Consider the following 12,298-nt stretch of genomic DNA (forward strand, 5'->3'; position numbering starts at 1 on the left):
ACCAGCCAACTTCAGATACCAACCATGGCTCAAGTCGGCGCACCATCAGTATCCCCGGTGGCTATAAAAACTGAAAGCATCAACTCGATTTACTAATAAGGTATTCGGGGCGACAATCTTCAGAACAAGTAAAGAGACTTAAATCTGTTTACATCTATAACTTTAACGCAGGCCTTGATGCTGCCTGGGAACGTCTAGATCAAGACTATGGGAGTCCCGAAGTCATTGAATCTGCCTTATTCCAGAGACTAAACGACTTTCCTAAGATCTCTGTTAAGTACAATCATAAGCTTAGAGAGTTAGGCGACCTCCTTCATGAACTTGAAATTGCTAAGCTAGATCCTAGTTTACCAGGTCTTAGCTATTTAGACACTGCTCAGGGTGTGAATCCTATTGTAGCAAGGTTGCCTAGTTATCTTCAGGGAAAGTGGACTAGTGTAGGATCAAAATATAAGTATGAACATCATGTTTCCTTCCCTCCCTTTTCTTATTTTGCAGAGTTTGTGCGGAAGGTTGCAAAATCCAAGAATGACCCAAGCTTCTTCTATCCAGATACAACCACCACTCCTTTAACCACTTCAAGGGGTATTGCCACCAACAGTAAATTCAAGGATTTAAAGTATCCTATTGCCGTGAGGAAGACAGAGGTAGCATCCAACGTCTTGGCTACAGGCATTAAGGCAAGCAATCTCAATCAACAGTGTCCTATCCATAATGCGCCACATTCACTCTCCAAATGCCGTGCATTTAACAACAAGCCTATTGAAGAACGCAAGTCATTTCTCAAAGAGCATAATATCTGTTTCAAGTGTTGTGCATCCTCCGATCATTTAGCAAGAGACTGTAAGATCACCATCAGATGTTCTCTGTGCAACAGTGCCAAACATGTGGACGCTCTTCATTCAGACCTGTTCAAAAGGAAACCTTCACTCGGCAGCAACCCCAAGCCTACATCAGATGATGGCGGGGAGAGAACTGAGAAACATGCCAACCCCGTAACCACAAGGTGTACAGAGGTATGTGGAGAAGGGCTTCATAGCAAGTCTTGTAGCAAGATATGTCTTGTAAGGGTTTTTCCTGAAGGATGCCCACAAAATTCCATAAAAATGTATGCCATACTCGACGATCTCAGCAATCGCTCATTGGCCAGTCCAGAATTCTTTGACCTATTCAACATTCATGGAGAGGCCTGGTCCTATACCTTGCAGACATGTGCAGGAAAGATCAATACTTCTGGAAGAAGAGCCCATGGCTTCATAGTGGCATCAGAATATGAGGACATAGAGTTTCCTCTTCCGACTCTAATCGAATGTGATCAGCTACCGAACAACAGAGAAGAAATCCCCACACCAGAGGCTGCACATCATTACCCCCATTTAAGCCACATTTCTGACTACATTCCACCACTTAACAAGGATGTTAAGATCTTGATTCTACTAGGGAGAGACGTTCCTAGAGTCCATAAAATAAGAGAGTTATGTAACGGTCCAGACGATGCTCCTCAGGCCCAGAAACTTGATCTTGGATGGGTGATAATAGGAGAAGTCTGTTTAGACCAATCTCACAAGCTCTTGGATGTAGCTTCCTACAAAACCAATGTTGCCTATCGGTCGATGAAATGTCCATTGCATTATTATGTGAAGGAAAGACTTGATTTTAAAAACGATGTTCCATATCAAGCACTCCAAGGTATAAACTGCAAGCTCACTTCTCAGAAGGACCTTGGTGATTCAGTGTACCAGACTACTTGGGATGACAACAAGATTGCCCCTTCAGTCAAAGACAAGGAGTTCATCAAGATTATGGATGAAGAGTTCTTCAAGGACAATTCCAACAGTTGGGTAGCTCCATTACCCTTCCGAGTACCAAGGCTTACTCTCCCTAACAATCGAGGACAAGCTTTAACCAGATTTGCTGCACTTAAGAAAACTCTCTGTAACAAACCAGAGATGCAAGAGCACTTTCTAGCATTTATGCAGAAGATTTTAGATAACCTTCACGCTGAACCAGCACCAGACCTATTGCCTAAATGGGAGAAATGGAGAAACTCCATGAAAGTACTGAAAGAACTTAATATCCTGCGCTGCTATTCACCCACTTCAACTTCAAGAAGTCTGAGGAAAGAGATTCACGTCTTTTGCGACGCATCTACCGAGGCTATAGCGGCTGTGGCTTATCTTAAGATCATAGATCCCTCCGGGAGATCCAATGTCGGTTTTCTACTAGGAAGAGCCAAGTTAGCTCCAAAACCTGCTCACACTATTCCAAGATTAGAATTGTGTGGCGCAACCCTAGCTGTCGGAGTTGCAGAATTCCTGCAAAATGAAATGGACGCTGAAATTGATCAGGTTAAGTACTACACCGACAGCAAGGTCGTACTTGGCTACATATGCAACAGCATAAGGAGGTTCTATGTGTACGTGGCTAACAGGGTAGAACGAATAAGGAAAGTCAGTAGTCCTGAACAATGGAACTATGTCCCGACTGGTTTGAATCCCGCAGACATTGCAACGAGGTCAGTGTCAGCAGTTGTCCTCACGCAAACCATTTGGTTTTCAGGACCCAAGTTTTTATCGGACCAGTCTTCTACAAACTCAAAAGAAGATATTGATTTCCACCTGGTGGATCCAGATACTGATCCAGAAATCCACCCTGAAGTGATAACATTGAGTTCCAACATCTGCTCAAGAAGAAACTTGGAAGCGAGACGCTTTAAACGTTTCTCTTCTTGGAAAAGATTGGTCAAGACTATAGCAAGATTGAGACATATTGCCCAGACTTTCCGCAAGCCCAATCAGACATCGTCTTGTCATGGATGGCACACTTGCAAGGAGTCACCCAATGCGTTAGAGTACGAGAACGCAGAATTGTTCGTCATACGTCTTGTGCAAGAAGAAGTCTTTGCAGAAGAGATTAAATGCTTGAGAGGCAATAGACCAGTCTCAAAGAGTAGCCCACTATTCAAACTGAACCCAATAATCGACAATGAAGGCATGCTTCGAGTCGGTGGAAGACTAAATAAGTCAAACCTGCTAAAAGAACAGCAAGTTCACCGTATTCAGTGGCCGGTTGGACTTATTACAAAGGCCATCACCAGTGATGATGGAAGAGTCCGAAGTGTGGAAGTCAGGATCGTTAAGGATGGGGCTTCAAAAACCTTCCTGAGACCAGTCACAGAGACAGTCCTAATAATGCCTGCTTCCAAAAATTCTGATTCAGTGTTATGTGAAGGAGCCACTTAAGACCTATAATATAGCTAGCTTTTAAGCTTGAGAGGGCTAGATAGCATGTTACTGTATGCAATGTTAATAATATGTAAAAGAAAAACAATGTAGAGTATAGTGGTATCTCACAATACCAGGCGGGGAGTGTGCTGTCACGCAGCTTTTACTGTCTAGCAGTTATTACATGTTATGTTATTATGTTATTTGGTATGATCCTTACCCCCCTGCTGTTCTGACTAGTTTGGTTGCTCCCACCCACCATTTTCTGCTCTAAACCCCATCTTTGCTTAGTTGCTTGAAAAGTCTGCAGAGTGTGGGAGCTGTGTATCTTCATTGGAAATGTACCTATGGAAAAGTCTCTATGTTTATATCCTTGTTACCTTGAAGCATAAAGAAGCATTGGAAAACACCTCTGGAGTCTTTATTCATTGAGTAAGCTGTCTGTTAAAGTCATCATTCAACCTGCTGCATACATCCTTACAGACTGGGTCTACAAGAAGCTTGTCACAGGTACAACCGATGCTGATACAGAACACTTGGAACCAATTAGACGCATGCATTGTACTTCTTTTTCTCGCCTCGTCGTAGTGTTGTACATCACAGCGTTCTTAACGCTCGAAAGTTCAGAGAACTTTTGTGTGACCGTGTGTATGAAAGGCAGGCTTGAGAGGAATTCCATCTGGAAAACCATTGTTTTTTTTCCCGACAGGAAAACCGCTCGTGTGTACGGGGCATTACTGTTCTACTCCTTCAATGATTCTTCTTAAAGAGGAAGTAAACTCTTCTTTTTTTCTTTTTTATATTGTCATTGAACAACGTATTTTTATGCCTTGCACATTGTCACATTATTAGAAAAATATTCGTAATTACCTTTTCGTCGTCTTCTAAATGATGTCCTCTTCCGGTAATCAGCTTGTTTTGGTGACGTAATAAATGACTACAGAACAGAATTTAGGAAGATTATACAAGTAAATCAAGTTTTACAGGCAGCGATTAACAGCATTAGTAATGTAGATTAGAATGACCTAAAGTTTGAGTATAGAGTTTACAACCACTTTAAAGGAGTTGTAAATAAAAAAATAAAACAATTATGCTGAAATGACTGTTTACAGGGTATAGAGACATAATAGTTAACTGATTCCCTTTAAAAACGATTAAAAATAGATAAAAATCAATCATATAATGTACCTGTAGTTTCTAGTTTCGTTTTTGCATGTTGTTTCCTGCCTCTCTGCTGTACAGAGCCACAGAGCCATACAAGGCAGTGATGGTTTGGAAAATGAAACTGGGGTTTTAGACACACAGTAATCACACCTCCTTGCTTGAGAGAAAGCTCCCAGCACTGTGGTCATCCGGAAACAGACAACCAGGAAGTGTGGAGATCAGAGAAGAATTACAGCAACTTGAGAGTAAAAACGAACAATGAGGACATGAAAACAGCACTGCATTAAGATAAAGGAAGCTATTAAGATAAAAAAAAATTCCTTTACAAACCCTTTAATACACACCTTTATTTTACATTCTCTTCAAAACTGATAACAATGTATCCTGCTTTCCTGATTTAGAAACATTGGATGCTTATAAGGTCCTTTAAAGTGTGACTTCACTCTTTCAATCAACAATCAACAATTTTTAATCCTTATGCTGCTACCATTAGTATATAGATAGAAAGTTATATTTACTTGTTTCAAACTTTTTTTTTTTAATTTTTGGTTTCCAAGCCTAAGGAGGGAAAGTGGGTCCTCGGCTAAGCACATCCTCCTGCATGCATGCATACCTGAGTTAAGGGCAGATGGATCCCAGGAAGTAAAAGCTACATTAATCATCTGCCCCTACTCAAGATGGACACGGCCACTCCCAATGCTAGAGGGCGTTTTTAACTACTTAAGGACCTCCTAACGCCGATATACATTGGCAGAATGGCACGGCTGGGCACATGCACGTACAGGTACGTCGCCTTTAAGAGCCTGGGGTCGCGTGCGGCTGGCGCATGCACGCGACCTGGTCCGAAGCTCCGTGACTGCGGGACCCGCGGACCCGATCGCCGCCGGTGTCCCGCAATTGGTCACAGGAGCTAAAGATTGGGGAGAAGTGTGTGTAAACACGACTTCCCCGTTTTTCTGTGTGGCAGTGGCACTGATCGTCTGTTCCCTGATATAGGGAACGACGATCAGTAACATCACGCCTACAGCCACGCCCCCTACAGTAAGAATCACTCCCTTAGGGCACACTTAACCCCTTAGCGCCCCCTAGTGGTTAACCCCTTCACTGCCATTGTAATTTTCACAGTTATCAGTGCATTTTTATAGCACTTTTCGCTGTAAATATGACAATGGTCCCAAAAGTGTCTGATGTGTCTGCCATAATGTCACAGTCACGAAAAAATTCGCTGATCGCCACCATTACTAGTAAAAAAAAGATATTAATAAAAATGCCATAAAACTATCCCCTATTTTGTAAACGCTATAACTTATGCGCAAACCAATCAATAAACCATTATTGCGATTTTTTTTTTTTTTTTACCAAAAATATGTAGAAGAATACGTATCGGCCAAAACTGAGGAAAAAAAAGTTTTTTATATATTTTTGGGGGATATTTATTATAGCAAAAAGTAAAAAATATTGCATTTTCTTAAAAATTGTCGCTCTATTTTTGTTTATAGCGCAAAAAATAAAAACCGCAGAGGTGATAAAATACCTCCAAAAGAAAGCTCTATTTGTGGAAAAAAAAAGGAGGCCAATTTTGTTTGGGAGCCACGTCATTTAAAGCGACGCAGTGTGGAATCGCAAAAACTGGCCAGGTCCATTACCTGCATAATGGTCCGGGTCTTAAGTGGTTAAACTGATGTGTTCGCAAAATAAAGCATGGAAAAATTGGTGAATTTTCTTTAAATATTAAAATGAATTAAATAGTGTGTTTAGTATACGCCCCTGGGTTTACAGAAAACGAAAACTAGATTCTTTAGCCCATCTCATCTGGATTAATTTTGATATGGTAAGACTTAATATGTCAAGAAAATCAATGCTATAAAAACATAATTGTTTTAGGTATTGTTATTTTTGATTATACTCTACTCTATATTGATAGCTATACTACATGTACTTGTTATGACTAGTTAGTAATTTTTATTTGGCAGGTAGTAGATGTATTGCGCGAGGCTCCACCTTCTTCTGATTCTCGTGAATTAAGACGTCTCCTGCGAGGCCCGCACTTTAAGGCAAGCCATATTTTACAGATTTTTTTTTTTACAGGATGCATATAGCAAAGCAAATATTTACTACTGTATATGATATTTTATACTGCACTGTAACAGGGACTTGCAATTTACTCCTTTTATTCCTCAGGCTCTCTTGTCTGCACATGATATTGTGGCACAGAAAGATTTTGAACCCATTCTTCCACCACTGCCAGATAACATTTCTGAAAATGAGGAGGCTATGCGGATTGTGTGCTTGGTGAAAAACAAGCAACCCTTGGTAAGGTGTTATAGTTATGAATTTTGATGGTCATTTTGTTTGGAGTGAGCCTTTAAAACATGTAGTTATGGTATAGAAAAACACTCATATGTCATATTGAATAGAAGAACTTAAAGTGTTTGTTAACCCCAAACAAAAATGCAGATCCTGGTCCCTTAAAGCACAGTGCTTGTTCTATGTAATCTGCCCCCCCTCTAAACTGCAAAAAAAATCCCTGATCCCTCCACTTCCTGTGTGCTCCTTACTGCGCTGACAACAAAAATCAGGGCTGCTGAGCCCTGACCATCGTTGTCGGCATACATTCCTCCGTCATCCGCAGTCCTGCTCTGCTCTCATCTCTCTCCTTAACCCCCTCCTCTCTGCCTGTCAGCTCTGTGTCTGTGTCTTTGTCGTCCCCCCCCCCACTATTAGTAAATCTAAAACTTTGAAATTGTTAGTGCCAGCCCCTCTATTAGAGCCTGGCATAGCACACTGTATTATCCTTTTATAGAAACAAGGCTTGTAAATACCTGTTTAGAGCGATCTTTAGGCTAGTCACATGACTCTTGACCAATTTCCAGAGCTACTGCAGAGGGGACTGAGCGGCCATGTGACCTCCCCAGCTGACATTAGAGGGAGATCTCAGCCCCTCCTGTAGAAGCCATCCATTGGAGCTGTACAGCGGCCGCAAATCATGTGACTGGCCTAAAGACAGCTCTAAACTGGTATTTACAAGCCTCATTTGTATAGAAGACTTACACAGTGTGCTATGCCAGGCTCTAATTGAAGGGCTGGCATCCACTAACTTATATGGGTTACCAACCCCTTTAAACTACAGAAGTTGATATAAAGCACAAGTACCCTTAAATATGTTTCTTGGTAGAGTATCCTTAACAGACCCCAAAGTCTGCATGTCATAATTAACATATATAGTTTGAGGTGTAATTGGAGATCACAGGGCCCACTCAGTATCCGTTGCCCTATAATGCTGCCCTATTTTGGAACCTCTTAACATATCCCTGTCCATAATCTGATAGTTAGAGGTGGATTGTCCACGGTGTACATGTTACCATCAGAGTCAGCAAATAGGCTGCAGGTACAGGCAAGACTACTGAGAGACTCAATTTCCTCTTCATTACACCCTGCTGTGCTGAGCCTGTACTGTGTACTTAAAGGGGTTGTAAAGGAAAAAATGTTTTCCCTAAATAGCTTCCTTTACCTTAGTGCAGTGCACCTTCACTTACCTCATCCTTCCATTTTGCTTTTAAATGTCCTTATTTCTTCTGAGAAATCCTCACTTCCTGTTCTTCTGTCTGTAACTCCACACAGTAATGCGAGGCTTTCTCCCTGGTGTGGAGAAAGCCTCTTGAGGGGGCGAACAGGAGTGTCAGGACACCCACTAACACATAGCTCCTTTCTCTATCTGCAAAGTAGAGAGTGTTGTGATTTGCCTGCTCGCCCCCTCCCCCCTCAAGAGGCTTTCTCCACACCAGGGAGAAAGCCTTGCATTACGGTGTTGAGTTACAGACAGAAGAACAGGAAGTGAGCATTTCTAAGAAGAAATAAGGACATTTAAAAGCAAAATCGAAGGATGAGGTAAGTGAAGAAGGACTGCACTAATGAAGCTATTTAATTTTTTTCCCTTTACAACCCCTTTAAAAAGAACGTTTCCTGTGATTAATGAAACACCAGTAATATCCCAATAGCCCCAAAAAAGCTCTGAATTTGGCCACATTCATTGGGGGCCTCTATTCCTGTATGGTCTTTACTTTCTCAGGATTCAGGAGTAAGCCTTTTCTAGAGATAAAGTTATAGGAATTAAATCTCATGCTGAAACAGATAACACATACTGGGGTTGTCCTCTGGAAGAGGAGCATTGTTCAGCCCAAAAACTGGCACAACCAAATGGGAATATTAAAAGCAGTCTACAGCCAGTCTGCTATGGTGACAGGAATCTGCCAATCCCCACCTTGGCCTGTCCTACGGCAGCACAAGAGTCCTCAGTCTGTGGAAGAGGATAGGAGTCCCTCAGGTTTACACATTCGGGTGCCTATAGTCCACACAAAAGAGAAGGGTATCATCCTTTTTCCTTACCAAGACATCCGTTGTTGCATTATCTGTTCTAGGATCTGCTTGACCTGTTGGTAGAGGTGTAGAAGATTGCTCTGATATCTCCCCTGAATAGGAGGGCTTTTTCCTATGGGTATTTCACGTTCAATCCCATTTCTACAATCCAGGTCATGGCCCCCATTTAAAAACCCCTCTAACCACATTTCTATTAGTTGCTTTACTGCTTCTACCTGAGTGGGTTTCAGTTTTTCAGTGGTCAGTTGTAGGAGTGATAGTATTGGCACCAGTGCTGTGTCTTGGCCCGAGCCTAGGGCGGCACTCTGCGGGGGGGCAACAAAAAAGCCACCTCCACACGAAAAAAAAACCCTAGACCCATCCTCCTGAGTCCCGGCTCACACGGCCGCCTCCCGCACAAATATAGCCCCCAGCTTCCTTACTATAGCATGGCACTTGTTGATATTATGGTCAGGCAGTATGGGTGTACTTGGCCAGGGAGGGTGGAGCGACTGATGCCCGCATAAAGCAGCCGGTGACTGGCTAGACCTGCTGCACATAAATTAACTGGTGGAGGCTGAGCCTAATGCTATGCCTACCCTCCTCCAGGGCCTCCATCCTTACATTGCATCTTCTCCCTGGTCCAGGGCGGGGTCTGTCTGTGAGGATGAGAGAGAGAGAAAGCGACGAGGAGAACCCCCACGGGGCGCCAGGACAGCAGGTAAAATATTGCAGAGATGGTGGCACTAGATAAATGCTAATATTTATTTAAATCAGTCCCACAATCTATCTAAGCCAATATCACGCCTGTTGCACATTTCTCTTTGGCATTAGATTAAAGAGCTTTTAATTTTTTTTCAGATTTTTTTGGGTTGTTCCTAACTCAGTTAACAAACCTATTGCTTGTTCTAGGACATGAAAATCTAAATGTATAAGAACCTTTTTTTTTTTAAAGCAAAAACATGACACTTGTATTGGTTACATGCTCTACTTTTCTACTAATGATATGCCCTTTATATGACATGGAACTGAATTGTGCTCCTAGATACCATTTTTTCATATAGCATTTATATACCATTAAGTGAGTACTTCTTGCTTTCCAATAATGCTTGCAATATTGTGTTAACCATACAGTGATTTACCAGGACAGGTTCCACTCAGAACAGGCCTTGCCATGGTTGACCAAAGAAGTTGAGTACACGTGCTCATCATCATATCCAGAGGTTGTCCTTGGGAAATAGACGTATGAGTGCTACCAGCATTGCTGCAGAGGTTGAAGGGGTTGGGGGTCAGCCTGTCAGTGCTCAGATCATACGCCGCACATTGCATCAAATTGGTCTGCATGGCTGTCATCCCAGAAGGAAGCCTCTTCTAAAGATGATGCACAAGAAAGCCTGCAAACTGTTTGCTGAAGACAAGCATACTAAGGACATGAATTACTGGAACCATGTCCTGTGGTCTGATGAGACCAAGATAAACCTATTTGGTTCAGATGGTGTCAAGCGTGTGTGGCGGCAACCAGGTGAGGAGTATAAAGACAAGTGTGTCTTGCCTACAGTCAAACATGGTGGTGAGAGTGTCATGGTCTGGGGCTACATGAATGCTGCCCGCACTGAGGAGCTACAGTTCATTGAGGAAACCATAAAGGCCAACATGTACTATGATATACTGAAGCCGAGCATGATCCCCTCTCTTTGGAGCATAATCCGTTCCAAGAGAATGCTCGTAATCCATTAAAGTCAATGGAAACGATAATAATTAGTTCCGCATTGACTTCAATGGCATGCAATACCCCATGCAGCCAGAGCGCCTTGGAACAGCCGGAAAGGCCAGAGGACACCTCGGCAAACCTCCTGAAAGGCTCAGAAAGAGTATTTTCAAGTCTTTCCGAGCATTTTGGGACGGCTTTGGCCTGAATCTTGCTAGTTTTGTGAGAGAACACTCGCAAACTGAGTTAGGATTTTTCAAAATACGGTGCTCGTATTGCTAAACACTCAATAACCGCAATCCGAGGTTCCACTGTATTCCAAAATGATAACGACCCCAAACACACCTCCAAGACGACCATTGCCTTGCTAAAGAAGCTGAGGGTAAAGGTGAGGAACTGGCCAAGCATGTCTCCAGACCTAAACCCTATTGAGCATCTGTGCGGCATCCTCAAACGAAAGGTGGAGGGGCACAAGGTCTTTAACATTTACCAGCTACATGATGTCATCATGGAGGAGTGGAAGAGGACTCCAGGGGTTACCTGTGAAGCTCTGGTGAACGCCATGCCCAAAAGGGTTAAGGCAGTGCTGGAAAATAATGGAGGCCACACATCATATTGACACTTTGGGCCCAATATGGACATTTTCACTTAAGGGTGTACTCACTTTTGTTACCAGCGGTTTAGACATTAATGGCTGTGTTTGAGTTATTTTGAGGGAACAGATAATTTACACTGTTATACAAGCTGTACACTCACTACTTTACATTGTAGCAAAGTGTGAATTTATTAAAAGCAAAACAAAAGACATCCAAACATCAGAAAACAGTAAACATAAAGATAAAGGTGAACGATATACCTAACTAAATGATCTAACAGAATAGAAGAAATCCTAACTTTTGCACTAACTACTGTATATACAATATATACAGATGGGGAATACAGGAAAGCAAGGTAAAACTGAAGGTGCACGGAACATAAGAGAAAGGGGAACCAAAACTAGGACCAAGAACAAGCAGGAGAAGGAACAAATCAGCAGGGATTGAGGTAAAGGTGCTAGGCAGAGAGCATGATCAAAGAGCAGGAACAAGATAACAGCTAGCAGTATCTGACAGCAACCAAAACACTGGAGCAGGGTGTAATAGCAGATAAGGGACTAAATACCCTCTCAGCAGCAAGCACCAGGTGGGGCTGATTATTGGGATCTGCTGCCTGATACCCACTGGTGGACACTGGAACTACAAAATTCCTCTCTGTGAAGCACAGTGCCACCAGCAGGTGATCCAGGTCCTGATACAAATGGTGACCTGGCAGCTGGGCTACACAGTGTTATTGGTTGCTGGGACACTGCTTGGCTATACATTTTTTCTAAGCAATTAAATATTTTGCCAAGGAAATCCTAATCTTCCGCAGGGAAAAGCATTACCTTCTTGCTTTCCCCTCCAAGGGGTTAATGGTCAGTTCTGCCTGCTGAGTGGGCAGTATTCCATATAATAGGATCAGGCCTCGAAATATCATGGCTAAATCATCCAACCTGGACCTGGCTACCTGAGTGTTTTGGCAAAGGTTGACTCCTTCTCTCCAGAGTAGGTACCTCTGTCATGCCACTTCCATTAATAATGTCTGGCATGGCCGGTCTTGTTTGTAGATGCCAAATGTAACAGGCTGTGTAATCGTTACAATAATCAGACAGATAGTAACTGTAAACTGCGGTTTACAAAACAGTTGCAAAGTTAATATCAATCATGCAAAATGGAATCAGAATGACAAACTATGCATGCACTGCAGAATAATATAAAACAGATTATGAAAGCTGCACAAACATGGACTCTTTACAGCAATGTCGCTG

At 42.5% G+C, this 12,298-nt stretch overlaps 1 protein-coding gene across 1 annotated transcript in view; it reads left to right on the forward strand.

Annotated features, from left to right (window-relative positions):
- Window positions 1–12,298, forward strand: part of MPP4 (membrane palmitoylated protein 4) — an 89,129-nt gene that overhangs the window by 20,456 nt on the left and 56,375 nt on the right. Inside the window, 2 exon segments of the mRNA XM_040357240.1 lie at window positions 6,362–6,442; window positions 6,570–6,701. Coding sequence (XP_040213174.1) covers window positions 6,362–6,442; window positions 6,570–6,701 — 213 coding nt within the window.

Source organism: Rana temporaria, chromosome 6, assembly GCF_905171775.1.
Source record: "Rana temporaria chromosome 6, aRanTem1.1, whole genome shotgun sequence".
NCBI lineage: Eukaryota > Metazoa > Chordata > Amphibia > Anura > Ranidae > Rana > Rana temporaria.